The 16,558-nt window shown below is 41.5% G+C and overlaps 1 protein-coding gene across 1 annotated transcript in view; it reads left to right on the forward strand.

Annotated features, from left to right (window-relative positions):
- Positions 1-16,558, forward strand: part of LOC114564924 (nucleoprotein TPR) — a 31,169-nt gene that overhangs the window by 3,247 nt on the left and 11,364 nt on the right. Inside the window, exons 7-35 of the mRNA XM_028592603.1 lie at positions 836-928; positions 1,464-1,544; positions 1,671-1,758; positions 2,150-2,287; positions 2,700-2,794; positions 3,084-3,281; positions 3,424-3,531; positions 3,860-4,083; positions 4,862-5,025; positions 5,132-5,256; positions 5,382-5,530; positions 5,635-5,797; positions 7,255-7,389; positions 7,786-7,926; positions 10,316-10,517; positions 10,656-10,852; positions 11,005-11,145; positions 11,681-11,797; positions 11,962-12,165; positions 12,442-12,620; positions 12,786-12,933; positions 13,182-13,319; positions 13,669-13,800; positions 14,090-14,220; positions 14,684-14,894; positions 14,998-15,147; positions 15,510-15,581; positions 15,819-15,902; positions 16,151-16,363. Of these exons, the coding sequence (XP_028448404.1) occupies positions 836-928; positions 1,464-1,544; positions 1,671-1,758; positions 2,150-2,287; positions 2,700-2,794; positions 3,084-3,281; positions 3,424-3,531; positions 3,860-4,083; positions 4,862-5,025; positions 5,132-5,256; positions 5,382-5,530; positions 5,635-5,797; positions 7,255-7,389; positions 7,786-7,926; positions 10,316-10,517; positions 10,656-10,852; positions 11,005-11,145; positions 11,681-11,797; positions 11,962-12,165; positions 12,442-12,620; positions 12,786-12,933; positions 13,182-13,319; positions 13,669-13,800; positions 14,090-14,220; positions 14,684-14,894; positions 14,998-15,147; positions 15,510-15,581; positions 15,819-15,902; positions 16,151-16,363 (4,221 nt within the window). The remainder of the gene's footprint in view (positions 1-835; positions 929-1,463; positions 1,545-1,670; positions 1,759-2,149; positions 2,288-2,699; positions 2,795-3,083; positions 3,282-3,423; positions 3,532-3,859; positions 4,084-4,861; positions 5,026-5,131; positions 5,257-5,381; positions 5,531-5,634; positions 5,798-7,254; positions 7,390-7,785; positions 7,927-10,315; positions 10,518-10,655; positions 10,853-11,004; positions 11,146-11,680; positions 11,798-11,961; positions 12,166-12,441; positions 12,621-12,785; positions 12,934-13,181; positions 13,320-13,668; positions 13,801-14,089; positions 14,221-14,683; positions 14,895-14,997; positions 15,148-15,509; positions 15,582-15,818; positions 15,903-16,150; positions 16,364-16,558) is intronic.

Raw genomic sequence — 16,558 nt, forward strand, 5'->3', positions numbered from 1 at the left:
CGTTCTTCTCCATGTAAACGTAGCCTGTTGGCAGGAATGTGAGATACAGTTACATGACAAGCTTGTATTTATTCTTTAGAGGTTTAAAAAGGTTTTTTTGGTCTGTTGAGCCAGACCTGCTCCACTGTGTTATCTATCTATATTCCTAAATGTAAGGGATAAAATGTTTGCAAAAAGAAAACACGTTGGCAAGTCACAGGGACATAACCCTTTAACTAGTGTTGAATTTTCACTGATCTCCCGATTCGATTACGATTATCATGTCAGCGATTCAATTGGATTCGATATCTCGATGCATCACGATGCGTCAAATAAATTTTTCTATTAAAGCCGTGTAGGATATTTAATTCATAGCTTTTCAAGCTTCAAAAACAACACATTCTGCAGTGCTCGAATACTAAATAAATTGGATACATAAAACTACAGCGCTGAGCACATGGCACTTCCTGAATGTGCAAAACATAACAGAATATGTAAACAGAAATGTTGTTAGGCCTACATTAAATTGTAAACAGAAATAATCGATTATGAGCCTGCCGATTAACGATGCAGCATCGTCCATGTCCACGATGCCATGCATCGATTATTTGATTCATTTCAACACCTCTACCTTTTAACCTACCCACTAAAACCTTAACTGCCCTAAACAGAACTGTTATTTGTTACAGCCATTCTAGCAGGTGACAGGAAGCCTTGACCTACTGTACCTATTTCAACGTTTGCTACTGGTCTTTCTGCGCTGCGTAAATGTCTCATTTAAAATAAGGACATCATGAGGCAATGGCTTCCTATCCACAGTGCTAATGTCTTTTGAAATAACTTTTCTCTTTGACAGGTGACCAGGCTGGAAAGACAACTCACCTCTCTGAAGCAAACCAGTGAAAGTCAGAGTAAAAGAGCCGAAGACCTCAACAACAAACTGAAACAGGTAATCTAAACACAACAGTGTGGTCCTCAGCTAAGAATTTCATGAAAAGAAGTTTTAAGATTTACGTTATTTGCTCCTCATTCCGTTTGCATTCTGTGTGTCTGCATCTGTATAGGTTAGTTAAGGTCCTCACACCACAGTAAAGACCCCCAGGTCGTCAGAGCAGGGACTGTAGCCTGTCCTAGCTTAAACTGAAGTATGATCTTACAGTAGTCATAGACTTTGAAATAACCTTACTCCAATCCTCAGAGACACTAAGTTGGTGAAGATGGTTTTAACGCAGCACAACAGTGCAATAGAAATTTACTTAGCATTTTTTTCTTTTAGCTTTTTTTCCCTCAGTGAAACAAGAAGTAGCATATTTTCACTTATATTTAAAAAATAATTGCATTTTTTAAAAATATAAAAAAAAAAATATTTGTCATGGCAAAAGGTTTTGGTTAAAATTGTTAGTTTGCTAAGCTAACCTTGACATGCAGGGGCGTATACATATACAGTGTTATTCATTGTTTATATGGTCTGAATGTCTCTCCAGTCTAAAGACGAGCAGAGTTCCATGGAGGAGAAATACCGCAATGAGCTCAACGCTCATATCAAGTTGTCAACCCTGTACAAGGTAAGAATCACTGCAAGGCGCCTGGGATAAAAATATTCTCTAAATAAAAAGGCATTAGCTCTACATTGTCCTGTCATGCTATTCCCTGTGTATAGTCAGTATGTGATGTCTTTGTTCTCCCTGTAGGGGGCGGCGACAGACATGGAGACAAAGAATCAAGAACTGAGCAGAGCAGTGGAAGAGCTCAGCAAGCTGGTTAAAGAAACTGGGGAAGGTATTGCAACAGTTTTTGAGTTGTCTTCCAGAAAAGTCTTGCCCACATGCAAATTGTATGCTCGGGTAAATCCACGTGATTAATTGAATCACTGTTCTGTCCTGGGTACTCTTGTCAGCTTGACACAGAATTTCTAAATGCCATTTGTTTACACTAATCATCTGTGGAACTAATTAGCCTGACAAAATGTGTCCCATCCTCACCATTGTTAGTGGTTTGGCTTACTGATAATTATAATATTAAACCGTGTAGGTAAGGAAACCCCAGACTCTGAATCAGGAAAATGCCACTTAGGGCCTTGTTTTTGTGTGTGTGTGAAGTGTTAATTTCCATCTATAAGTATTAATGTTGCCCTGACCTGTGTGATTGATGTCACTGTCTGTCTTTGCAGCCAATAAGGCTCTAGAAAAGAAGGTGTCGGAGGGAGAAGAACTGAAGAAGCGGCTTGAGGCAGAGCTTGGAGAGAAGGTCAAGAAAATGGAGAAGGAGCTCGAAAACGCCACAATGAAGGTTGCTGGCAAACACTGCTGTAAGAACACGTTTTGTTATTTTATATCTAACTTTCATATCGAGATGAATGATTGTCGTGTGCGAAGAGCAATTTGCTCAGTATTGTGTGTGTGTGTGTGTGTGTGTGTGTGTGTGTGTGTGTGTGTGTGTACAAATGTGCATTAAGTGTGTGTACAAGTATGCCTGAACACCTTTTTATTTAAGCGTGTGGGGTTGGTGTGTGTTTATTGTGTAAATACGGTTGTTTTATTGCTATTATTATAGCTAATTCTAATTTGTTTATGTATATTTTTTCTCCTATGTCTAATTAATGTGTATTTGTGTTATTCTGATGTGTGTACATTTTTATTTTGAGCTGCTGTAGCACAGGAATTCCCCCAGTGTGGGATTAATAAAGTCTATCTTATCTTATCTGTTCTGTTTTGATCCAGGTGTGCGCCCTCTGAGTGAGGAGCAGTTGGACACCATGTGTCCATCAGCAGCTGCCATCGCTGCCATTGTCAAGCCCGGCATGAAGTTCTTTGATGTGAGTTTAATGGGACATACCAAGGCTGGATGAAATGGTTGAACTTATACTATGCATAATAACCTATAAAGGAATCACATTGATATTTACTTGCAATGAACTATGTTCCACGGGTTCTCACTGTTAGACAACACACTTCACACATGTAAAACATCAACAAGTCATATTACCCAGCTGTGACTTTAAATCATCTGGCAGCACTCACATCTACTTAAACCTAAGACTTAAATATAATAGCATATATGCAATTTCTAGCAGTATTAATTCTTCCTCCTATGTCCTTGTGTAGCTGTATAATGCGTATGCAGAATGTCAGACACACCTTCAGCTTGAGAAGCAGGAGACCAGGAGAGTGAGCAGAGTTCTGGATGAGATTGTACAGGAGATAGAGTCCAAGGCTCCTGTCCTCAAGCGTCAGCGAGAGGAGTACGAGAGCATGCAGAGATCCATGGCCTCTCTGTGCAACAAGCTGGAACAGGCTCGAACGGTCTGGGAATCATTTCATGTGTCTTCCCTTTGTCCAAGTTTACATTCAAGTGTATTATTAGGTGCAGATTTATTCACCTTTTTACTCCAGATAACATCTTCTGTTAAGTTTAATGTGTATTTTGTTTACTTTTTGTCATTAGGAGATCTACAGTTTGCAGAAAGAGAAAGAAGAGGCCAAGCAGCGCTGTGATACCATGGAGAGAGACAAAATGAGGCTAGAGAGACAGCTAGAGGATACATCTGCACAGGTACACACACATACACTCGCACACTCACACATACACAAACCAAGTAATACACAAAAAAAAAAAATCTAAATGCAGTTTGACATTCTTTAATCTGATGTGATTATACAATGTGTGCCACAATCTGTTAAGTAGGATGAGAAACATTGGCTTAATTAGCCAACACAAGTGATCTGGTATGTTTTGATGGAATTGTTTTGCTTTATCTGAATGAACAGGGGATTGAGAAAATATTGTATTCAGGTGATAACAATGATAAAAATACAAAATAAAAGGAGATTTCTGCTGATTGGTGCTGACGCATTCATTATTTTTTTTCCCTCTTGTCCAGGTGTGTTCTCTTCTGGTGGATCTGGAGGAAGCCAGAGGGAACCAGGTGACCAAGGAAGACGGCAGCTCCGCCAACATTTCCAGCACCTCTGAGGTCATCAGTCCACGCCAGCTGTCCTTCCGCAGTGTGGAGGAGCTGCAGAGGCAGAACCAAAGTCTGCTGAGCAGGCTGAGGCAGCTGGAGGAGGAAAAAGACAGACAGCAGAGCCAAGTGACATCAGCGCGGTAATAAGTGCACAACTATTAATGTTGTTTTTGCAGGTATCTCTGCTCATACAATAACTGACTCCACTAGTGGCAGATGCTTTTGCCCAAAGCAACATACAAAGATGTAAAATCCAAGCCCAAGTAGATATACTGGGGCATTTCCAAATTCCACCTAACTCAAGTGCCAGAAGAGTGTAGGTACATGAAGTAAGTGTTAAGTGCGTTAGGGGGGCGGTACTGACAACCTCAGCTTGTCAGTCAGTGAATAGGGCATAGTGAACACAGTGGTGCCTGCTTGTAACAGAGGAAGTCTAACGTTAACCCATATCGTGACAGTTTTCACCTCGCCGTTATGTACCCTGTCTGCGTGGAGTTTTGAAAAGTGTAAACACACTTGCAACCACTTTACCGACATTGCCGTGACTCACTGTGACTTCAACAAAGTCTACGTTGTTTCGCCCCATCGACAACACAGCTCTGCGCGTGTGTGTGTGTATGTTGGCAGTCGGAGCTCCGCTCTCTGTCAAGATGCAGAGATGTCAGAAAAGCTTGCGCTTATGCACTCTCGGGTACCGAAATTTGGCACCGTTTGATTTAAAGTGAATCCGTCCTCGGTAGTACCGACGTGCCGATAGTTAAGGCGGCAGCCTAAGCTGCAGAGTGCTGTAGGAAACCCTGGTATCGTTACTGTCAAAAATGAAAAATAAGGAGCTAATGCATGTCATTAATGGATGACGCAGTGAAGCTATTTGAAACGTATTTTAAAAATGGGATCTGTCTCTCTGGTTCCCTTCAGTGTGTCAGAGTTGGAGGCTAGTGTGGAAAAGCTTGAGAAGGAGGTTGAGCAGCTGAAAGAGCAGAGGAACCAGCAGAAACAGCTGGCTGACTCCAACGCCAGACAGAGAGACATGTACAAGGTCCTGCTGACACAGAGCACCGGCTTCAGCCTGCCTACTCAAGGTGACCTGAAAATATTGAAAATAACACACCTTGTCCCTTTATGGGGATTTTCTCTTGAACCATCCGTGCAATGGTGTTTTATAGAAGGTGTCACGTGTGTCTGCAGGTTCGGATTCTTCATCCCACCCGGCACACATTAGGCCTTCAGTCCCAGCTACTCGCTCTACTCCTCAGAGAGCTGCTGCTGCTGAGTCAGCACAGACTGCTCAGGCTAAAGCTGCTTTAAAACAGGTACTTACAAACATCTGCACACACTCACACTTAAATTTGCATCTTTCTCCATCTTCTGAAGAAGGATGAAAAAAAAAAAAAAAAGACTGTTCTGACTTCATGTGTTTGTGTCTGTGCATCCCCAGCTGAATGATGCCTTCACTCTGTATAAGAAGGAGAAGGCAGAGAACGACAAGATGTCAAATGAGACAAACGACAGGTTACAGAAGCAGCTGACGGATCTTCGCTCCAGCCACGCCAAGCTGACCTCTCAGCTAGAGTTCAGCAGCAAGAGGTTTGCGAGGCTCAGCACTGCTGCTGCACATGGCTCATATTTCAGTTGTTGGAGATTTATTTTATGCAGTGTGTGTTTGTTTTGTGTGTTTCTGTGTATGTCAGGTACGAGATGCTCCAGGACACCGTATCAGCCTATCGCAGAGAGATCTCTGCCCTGCAGGACAGGAACCAAAAAATGGCTGCAACAGCCCAACGACATGAGCACATCATTCACACAATGAGCCAGGACCTCCGACAGGCTAACGAAAAACTGGCACTGGAAGAGGTGAAGTAGAAAAGAAGCTTAATTATCTTAAGGATAGAGGTGATGCTGGGTAGATTTTAAACTGCACTGTGAGACAGGATTACGTATTGATTATTCCTAGTAAATGTGCAAATACCAACAGTAATAGTATATAGGCCATTACACATGCGTTAAGGCTTTGCACTGCAAAGTTAAGAAATAAAAACAGTTGTGTGTTAATACAGTGAAGTGGTAGTAAGCTTGACTCTGCGGTGGGCATGACTTGATTGCGTCACCACTGTAAAGCTTGTTTTATGTTTCTGCGGAGGCTCCACACAGAGTTTTCGCCATAGCCTACGTAAGTAGAGATGGTCCGATACCATTTTTTGCTTCCCGATACCGAGTACCGATCCGATACCAGCGTGTCATATATTTTAACAGCTGTATACTACTATCCCTGTATGGATGTGATATGATTTCTATCTTTGTTTGTCGGTCTGGCTCAGGTTAAACTCTTTGTGAAACATGAACAAACGCAAACAAGGAATGCCACAGAACTTTCTTTTATAGTTATAACGAAAAAGAACAGAAATAAACTAACGTAGATTTTCTTTAGGACTTTATTATGCGTATCGGATCGGTGCATAACCTCCAGTACTTCCCGATACCGATACCAGCATTTTAGGCGGTATTGGACCATCTCTATACGTAAGTGGCCTGATGTTTATAGTTGGCCTGATGTTTATAGTTGTGTGCTGTGTGTGTGTGTGTGTGTGTGTGTGTGTGTGTGTGTGTGTGTGTGTGTGTGTGTGTGTGTGTGTGTGTGTGTGTGTGTGTGTGTGTGTGTGTGTGTGTGTGTGTGTGTGTGTGTGTGTGTGTGTGTGTGTGTGTGTGTGTGTGTGTGTGTGTGTGTGTGTGTGTAGTGGGTAATAGAGCGAGGGAGAAGTGAGAGAGTGACGGCGATTAGCTTCGGAGCGAGTAGCAACTCTAGAGTCATAGTGAGAGAAACAAAGTGTGGCAACACTTGTAGAATTCTCCCGAGAAGTTTAGCCTTTCATCTTCTACATAATTACCAACTTGTTAAACACCAGGAGATGCAAACATGTTCTTGACTGAAACAGAAATAGGACATGAGATCCCCATAAGAGCGTGGCCAATCATCACTGCCCTGTGTTGTTTAAATGTTTTGCAATAATGGGGCCTTTACTCCTGTTGTAAATTGTGACTTCAATATCAATCAATTTATTTGTCATGTAAAATTATATAAAATACAATTTCAGATTAATGTAATATGTTTTGAGAATCTGTTTGGCATGTACTCCTTTTAGTGAAAAGCCACCACTCAAACTGATTAGATCTCCCATTCCCTGTGAACAACCAGCCTGCAAAATTTATTTCAAATCCATTCATTAACGTTTAAAAAAAATTCTGTCCTGCTCTCTTTTCCGTCTACTTTTCAATTAATACTTATTGGTTTATTTTCCCCTCTGTGTCTGTAGGTGCGAGTGGAGAACGTGTCTAAAGAGAGAGACATGTTGAGACAAGCAGAGAGTCGACTCAATCGAGAAAAGGAAGCCATGCTGGCTGAGCAACGTAACCAGAATCTGCTGCTCACCAATCTCAAGACTATACAGGTACCATATCATGCAACACTGTTTTTATTCTCAGTTAAACAATTGAAAACATCTCCCTTCTTTTTCTCATTTCATGCATTAAGCCTTCCTTCATAAGAAGCACTCCTGCTGTGATGCAGTAACATTGTAGTAATACAATAAAATCTTCCTGTTTTCTGGCAGAAAGTGTCATTAAGTGGCTATTTTTCATCAAAACTAGATATTGGCTACCCAAATAAATAGTATCATGACTTGTTTTACCACAATTAAAGGTGAAATAGATTTCCTGCATCATCTTATTGCATCTACTTTGATTTACCTGCTTCTACAAGTTACCAAATATTTGGGTGAACCTTAAATTAATTGTTTTTCTCATGATTTCTCCTATTTTTGTCCTCCTCTCTCATAATGGCCTAGTTGACAATGGAGCGTACAGAGACGGAGACTCGCCAGCAGCTGAACAACAAGATAGAGCATGTGGAGGCAGAACTGTCTTCAATGAAGACCAGGCTGGACCAGGAAGTAGCACAGAGACATGCCCTTGGACGCACCATGGACGTATGTAGAATATATCAATAAATCCATCCCTTTTTTTTGTCACATGAAATTTTACGTGGTACAATTTCAGTGAAATGTTATCCAATCAGCTCCTTTTAACTTGTGCATGATTCATCATAAAGCAGAATGAGGAGAAAAAGAGTCACCCGGTTTAATATACATTTAAAAGTGTACATACACTTCGTCTTTGATGCTTTTATGTTGTGGAAAGTCATCTTTACAAATAGATGTTATTTCGTATGAAGGGTTTCTTTTGTACATGGATATCCAAAATTGTACAATAGTTCAAGCAGACTTAAATAGAAAAGGTCAGGCCTCTGAGCAACAGTTGATTAAGAAGAGAATAATCCGCAGTCATTGGTGAAAGAAACTGGAAACTTAGCATCAAATGTGTGCAGATTTAAATAGGAACCGGTTCCAATTTCAGTGTCAAGTGCACAATAATGCAGCCTATAACAAGCTGGACTTAACAAAGGCAACATGTTGCTTTAGCAAAGCTTTTCTTCAAACCACACAATAGAAATAGAAGGTTGGTCTAGGTTTAGCAATGTTGGAATATCAGCTGAACATACTATGGACTGACAAATTGTAGTTTAAACAGCTTTAATCTGACCACTGAGAACCTTCCTGGGGGCCCACAGAAAAGCAAACTCACTCAATATTTAGAGCTCAATTGCACCATTGTGCATGTGTTACCGGCCTCAGACCTAGGGGAATCTGGGCAGGTACAAAGCCACAGGCTGGATAGCAAGTGGAGATACAGAAATGATGTCTTTCTCAAGCACTGGATGTTTATTTCTCAGCCAAATATCTCTCTTTTTTTGTTGTTTCAGTTTCTTTTCAAAAAGTAATTAAATAACAATGCCAACAGATAGGCCAAGCACACACTAGGACACTGGACAATTACCAACACATACAATTATAAAATACACTATACTTATATAAATATCTCAATACTACGAGATCCTAAACTGTAGCTTTAGCCATTACATGGACTATATCATATATAAATGGTCTATAATTACACTAAATACAATAAACAAACCAATATGTAACACATTGGTATAGATCAGATAAAATACAACATCCATTAATAACTATTATTAATAATTGTGAAATAGATACCAGTCTTACAGTATAACATATCAAATATACATCAACAAATGACACTATAGATCATATTATATCTTGAAACAATTGCTCTAGCACTTCAAAGTAGGTAGACACAGGCTACATGGCTATCTTGCTATCTGTTAGATTATATTAAAGTGAACACATACAACAGCTCAGAGGCTACATTGGATTACTTCTATGAACTACATTACAATACAAACAACCTTTTCATAGATCAAATACCAAGAATACTATATTAAGATTTAAACTGGTTACGTGACGGTGTGATAATCGATCACCAAGACAATGCATCGGTCTTCCGTTTGCGTGTGTCTACCGGCACGCGCACATCAACTGACGGCGGCGTAGCCTCCGTAGAACATTGACAGACTCTGGCTAACAAAATGTATACTGAACAGAGCACCGGCAATACAAACAAAATGATACAAAGTACAGAGAGACTTAATAGACGTTACATATTACACTTAAACATACTGATGTTCAGTCAACACGACACTGTTTACAGTCCGTACAGAAAGACGAGAGAACGGAGCCTTCACTGACGGTGACGGGCTAACTTCAACTAGCTTCTGCTAGCTCGCTAGCTAAAGCTGCTAGCAAATACATATAAACACCTCCTAATAACCTTTCTACACAGAACATGACAACATCCATCATAGAGACAACCATACTAGTGATATACTCTTTTGACACATATTAATAGAGATTGGAAAGGTTTAAAAATATATACCTGTGGGTTGGAAAGAAGTGGAGATACAGAAATTATGTCTTTCTCAAGCACTGGATGTTTATTTTTCAGTGCTCCAGCTACCGTCTCCACAGCAACCCACTATGGTGAAACAGTGCAACAGCGCTATCTACTGGCATGAAGTGAAATACATGAAACTGTTATCTTAAATGTAATAAAATAAAAAAAATAGGAGGGGGTAACAGTTTGTTTTTTTAAACTAATATATGAGGGCATTTTATCTACCCATTACACATGTGTACACTTTTCTGGACTGGAAAACAAATTCAACGAATCCAAGTTCCAACATCATTCTTCTCGCCTCACGTCATGCAACACTGTGGGGACATTAACTAACTAGAAGTATAAAACATTTATTATTTTTATTTTGTGACTAAAACTATTTCAAATGTGAATTAAAATACTTTGTCTGAATTATATGGCGGTGTATACTCTTACATAAGCGTTGTTGGACACCGCATGTAATCTTGTCTTATTACTTCTCTGTCACCTCCACCTCCTCCACAGGCTCAGTTATTAGAGGCTAAAAAACAGCTGGAGACACAGAACACCTTACAGCAGAAGACCAGGGAGTTGTTGCGTAGCTCTGAGCAGCAGGTGGCAGCACTGAAAGCCCAACTGGCTTCTGCTTCCTCTGAGGCTGTTACCACCCCCAGCAACACAGCCAACCCTGCTACCAGAGCTGCCGGCCTCAGGGCACCACTTAGAGGTAAACAGCAGCGCTCTGTAATGAAGGGACAAGAAACCATTATTGATGATGGAAGTGGCTGATAAGGGTCTAATGCTATTACGGTCACTGAGTGTTAACAGCTCTTTTTTTTTTTTGTGTGTCTCTGTGTTCCCTCAGTACGCTCTCCAGGGCCCGCAGCCTCCCAGCAGCTCAGCCAATCGGAGCAGGAGCTTGCAGAGTTGAAAGGTCTTCTGCGTACTGCTGAGGAACAAAACAACGAACTAGCAGAGCAGCTAAAGAATGCCAATGCTACTGTAGAGCAGTACAGGGCTGTGGTACTGACTCTGGAAGACAGTCTGAAGAAAGAAAAGGAGGTATAGCTCTTTGATTTGTATTCCTGAGTAATTCAACAACGTTATCTGCTCTTGTCCCCCATCTTCAATGTCTTCTCATACATTTTACTCTCTTTACTACTCCATACCAATCTGTCCACACACATGTAAACTGACCCTCGTCCATTCTTTAGTCTCGCTCCCCTCTTGAGCTCCGGCTGAAGGAGTCCCAGGAGGTGCAGAAGCAGCTGGAGAAGAGGATTTTAGAGTTGGAGAAAATGAAGCAGCAGGAGAGAGAAGAGAGGAGAAAGGCTGTGGATGCAGTGGAAAAACAAGTAAGCCTGTGGCACACCGTTAATACAAGTGATAATAACAATATATCAAATTAACTTACTTAACTTTTAAACTGCAGTGGAGGACTGTGGTTAACTGCTCCTCAGATCTCTGCAGGGTAAATCCAGACAGCTAGCTAGACTATCTGTCCAATCTGAGTTTTCTGTTGCATGACTGAAACAACTTTTGAACATACACATGTACCACCAAAACAAGTTTCTTGCCGAGACTATTTTGCAGCGGCACTGTGGCTCTGTCTAGCGCTTAGCGCCGCCCAAGACGATTGTGATTGGTTTGAAGAAATGCCAACAAACCAGAGCACGTTTTTCTCCGATCCCGGAGTGCTGTAGCCAGACCTCCGCAGCGCTGTGGAGGAAGGTCTGGCAATGCGGGACTACCACTTTCATTGTATTGTTTTCAGCCTAACAGGCAGCAGTGTTTTTAGCAAAAAGGCCCCAATAACTGACCCACTGTACGCTCCCTGCTCAGCAGCAAACAAAAATGTCTATAGTTATTTGACCCTGCTGTCTTGTCCAGATGTATGAGGTGCAGCGCAGTCTGAAGTCCAGCCAGGCAGAGCAACAGGAGGCACTGGAGAGAGCTACCTCTGCTGTTACACTGGAGCAGAAGGCCATACAGGAAAGCCTCCTGCAGGTCCGTTTAAACACACACACACACACACACTCATATGCTGGTTAATATTCCCAGTGCCCACCAGTTAACATATGTATCTTGAATTCACCTACAGTCAGAACATGAATTTTAAAGTTGTATTTACTTGTGTGGGCTAAACTGTTTCCCGTCTGTCTTCCTCTCAGACTAAGCTAGCTGGAGAAGCACAGGCCAAGTATGAGCGGGAGCTCATGCTTCATGCTGCTGATGTAGAGGCCCTGCAGGAGCTGAAGAAAAAAAACCAGCAAGATGCAGCACAGAAGAGGGAGTTGGAGGAGCAACTGAGCAAAATCTCGTCCCTCCTGCAGGAGAAGGCTGCAGCTTTGAACACCGTGGAGAGACAGCTGAAGGTAGGGCGGCTAACCCAAGAGGGAGAAGAGGGAAGAAACTAGGCATTCTGTGGTCATTTTTACACAGCTTTGAATAAGTGTTTATCAAGTATATCCAGAAAATGTCATCCTTAAAATTATTTCTATTAATTGTTAATTGTTTTGCCTGTTGCCTTTCCAAGATTCTAAAGTGTCTTAACGCCTCCTAAGGAAATACTTCTGTTGGAGAATGTTGTTTCTGATTGGTCATGAAAATGAGAATGACTGATTGGTCATAACAGTTTTACTCTTCTTCAGGAGGATCTGTCTATTAAGAGTCGTCGTTGTGAGGAGCTGGGGAAGCAGAATGCTCTCCTGCACCAACAGATGGATGAAATGGCCACCAAGGGTCGTCTGCTGCAAAACCAGCCACAGCAGCTCGACCTGTCATTCAGTGAAGAGGGCAAGACCACTGAACAGATACTAGAAATACTCAGGTAATACAGCAACACCAAGGGTGGCTTAGTACTTTTAAGAAGGGCTTGAGGTTGTTAACATGGGGAACACTGAATTTTGTAGAAACCATTACGGTTTCCTTTTATCAACTTAACGTCTCAATGTGAACTCTTTGGGATTAAGATTGGTATGTGTGTGCGTTGTAGGTTTGTGCGGAGTGAAAAGGAGATTGCTGTGGCTCGGTGTGACGCGTCTGATAGAGAAGCTCTTCGCTACAAACAGCGAGTGGAACACCAAGACAGACAACTGAAGGATCTAGAGGAATCTCTGAACTCTGAGCGGGAGAAAATGCAGGTACAAAATTAAGTGATGGAGTCATGTATGACTGGTGTACCCTTAGTGGCTCTTATTGTGGCATCGGTGTCACTGTTGGGAAAAAAAATGTTGGAATCGAAAATTGATGCGATAACCTTTTAAAATCTAAAGTCGAATTGCGGATTTACAGTGTCACTCTTACAAATTATTCATGCTAAAATAAGCAATAGTGGCACAAAAGAATACAGTTTATTATAATCAGTGTCTGTTTGCCCTCCCTGGCCCAGGCTACAGCGAAGACTCTGGCCCAGCAGGAGGAACAGCTGAAGAAGATGGAAAATATTGGTGCTCTCCAAGAAACCAACAGGATGCTGAAAATGGACCGAGATAAACTGGAGCAAGAGCTGCAACAAGCTCAGGCTAAAGTAAGATACAAGTGTTGCATGTCATGTTTTGTCCTGGATCTCCTTTCATTGTTCGCTGTGGCTAGTTTTAAGTTTTACTACGCTCGACGATATTTTGTGAGGGCATGTTTGAATCTCAAAACACAGTGCAGTTTACCGCTCTAATAAAACTCTACTTTGAATGTAATTCTAGCATTGATGTTTGCTTTTAAAGTAAAACTTCTCTCTGGAGCTGTGTTGTAAATACAAAAGACAGGTTGGACAAAAACATAAAATAGTGTCATAGAAGCTGAAGTTTCTCACTAACCTTGCCTTGCATCTGAGAGCTATTGTCTTTTATACCCATGCTTAAAATCCCTCTCTCTATCAGGTTACAAAGCTCCAGTCAGACATCAGCCCACTACATCACTCTTTATCTCAGCTGTCAGAGAGAAATGGCTCCCTGCAAGCTGATAAGAGGATACTGGAAGAAGACCTCAAACGCTGGAAGGCCAAAACACAGGTAACGTGCATGCGTGCGTGCATTCATGTGTGAACAAGAAGGGGAAGATGTGTATACCTGCATTTATAGCATTTTGTCTCCCATTCCTACTGCAGATTGTTATATTTTCTTGTTTAATTGCACATTCTTATATACTTTCCATGTGTTTTCATCATTATTTACTGATACATTCTAGGGTTTTGTCAATTAGTTGTTTTTAATAAAGCTTATTGTTCCATTTTGTCAGTTTTAAATTCACATTTCTAAGTTAACTTATTAGTATAACTTAAACTTGACTGTCTATCTGCAGCAACTGCTTAGCCAACAGAAAGATGGTGATGTTGAGGAGAGACAGAAACTCGCCACTGAGAAAGAAGCTCAGCAGAAACGCATCACACAGCTAGCTGAAGAGACAGCCAAGCTGAAGACTGAACTGGCAAGGTAACACACACACACACACACCATCAATTTTGTATTGGTAAAAGAGATGCCAATTTTAAACCAGCTCTGTGTCATCTTTATGTGAGCAGTGTGTTTAGATGAGCAGCGTTTGGCTTCCCTCCGTGGCGCCAGTGAACGGAACTTGGATCTCAACAGACCTCCCCTGCTCTGCTCCTCTGAGAGCTACGTGCACTGGCGACACAGATGGAAGCCAAACACTGTTTATCTAAACACACCGTTCACACTGCCATGACACAGAGCTGGATTTAAATCAGCAAAATATCTGCTGCTGTTTATGATGGAATAATAGATATTTTCTATTCAGGTCTCATTAGTGTTGTATGTGTCCTGTTTCTTGTTGCTAATAATGACCAGATCAGAACTTCTAGCAGCTATCATGCTCCGTGGAAGATTGATCAATGCATCCCTAGAAATACTGAAATTATTTTTATGTGTGCATCAGATCCAGTGCCAGCAGTAACTCAGCTCAGTCTCAGCTGCAAGCCCTCAGAGACTCGGTGGCCCGTCTGACGTCGGAGAGAGACACTCTGAAGAAAGACCTGGAAACAAAAAACACCGACATTCTAGAGAAGAACAAGACCATCACCCAGGTCAAGAAGATTGGACGACGCTACAAGACCCAGTATGAGGAGCTCAAGGTCCAGCATGACAAGGTGGGACTGCGGCTGTGGAATCGGTTCACGTTAAAGTCTGCAGTAGACAACAAGTTTATTATGGGTGGACTGATGATGGCTGTGTGTTTTCTGTGTGTTCCAGCTGGTTGAGGAAACAGCTGCTAAAGCAGGAAGTGAGGCAGGTCCAAGCCAGGAGGTGCAGCAGGAGCTGACTAAAACCCAGGAGGAGCGCAATAAGGCCAGAGAGGAGCTAAACACACTGAAAGCGGAATTGCAGAAAAAACTGGAGGAGGTGAGCAGGAAGACATTTTAGGTCTTTATTAACCTAACCTACAAATATAAGGCACCATGATTTTTGTTTGCTTTACATGGAGTACACATAGTTGGACATGTTCAGTCTGTGGCTGCCCAGTTTAAGTGTTTCACTTTTTAGCACTGACCTTATGCGCAAAGTTGCCTGTGCTGCCGGGTTGCTGGGCCAGCTCTCTGCATAAAGCAATTTTTAAACTGAACACACTGTTATCATCATGATATTTCAAAAACAATACCTATCAGTAGTCACAGTATGCATTTGTTGCTTTGTCTTGTCAGTTCAGTAAAGACCCCTCTTACATTGATTAGATTTTGTTTTTAAACAATGTTTCCCCCAACCAGGCCCAGAAGTCCCAGCAGGAGTTTGAGGAGTACAGGAAGGAAAACCAGCAGACCGTGGAAAAGTTGCAGGAGGTGCAAAACCAGCTGACAGAATATGAACCACAATAATATATACAAATAAAAATACTATGTTAATTGCTGTTAATTACTGTTAATTATTTGAGCTATTTTGGTGGTAATAACACCAATGTAGAATAGTAATTTAAGTTCACTTTACATGTAGACTAATTTAACGAGGAATATACATTAGAAAAGGCAGGAATCACAGACTCGATTGTCACCTCTTTGCACATATTTGTCCTGTCCCAGACCGAGACTCGACTGCAGCAGAATCAGAACCTGCTGACCCAGGCTCAGAAAGACCTTCAGCAAACCAAGACCCACAGCCAGCAGGTAAGAATTACTGCCAAGAACACAGCAACACCTATCTACCTACCTACAGACATTTTTATTACTTCAGTCATTTTGTGATGACATCGCCTAAAAATATACAAACCTTTCGCTGGATTCATAGTTCACATTCTATTTATTTGTGATGTTGCTCCTCATTGTCATGAATGTCATTACATAACCCCAGAACCAAAAGAAATTCACCTGAAAATAGACCCACAGAGCCTAACCTCCTCTTTTTTCATTTAAAGGTACAGAACCAATTAAAATCGGCTCAGTCTCAAGCGCAGGCTCGTCAGAACCAGATTCAGCAGATCCAGAAGGAGCTCCAGCAGGCTAAAGAAGCCCTTCAGCAGAACCTCGCTAATCAAAAAGAGCTGCAGCAGACCCAACAAAGCAGCCAACAGAGCCACAACCAGGAAGTCGGCAACATCAAGACTGCTCTCAGCCAAGCAGAGAGCAAGGTGAGGAGGCTTCTTTCTCTTTACTGAGTAGATTTGATTTTGTTTAAATACTTACCTATATTTATAGTTATACTTACCTACTTACAATACATAATTACATTTAAATAGCATGCATAGTTATTTCTCATACAAAATACACCAGACAGGCAGTACCCATTTTGGGGGAAAGAATCGTGCTGTAACATATGGAGAGAA

Source organism: Perca flavescens, chromosome 12 (genome assembly GCF_004354835.1).
Source record: "Perca flavescens isolate YP-PL-M2 chromosome 12, PFLA_1.0, whole genome shotgun sequence".
In the NCBI taxonomy this organism is placed as follows: domain Eukaryota; kingdom Metazoa; phylum Chordata; class Actinopteri; order Perciformes; family Percidae; genus Perca; species Perca flavescens.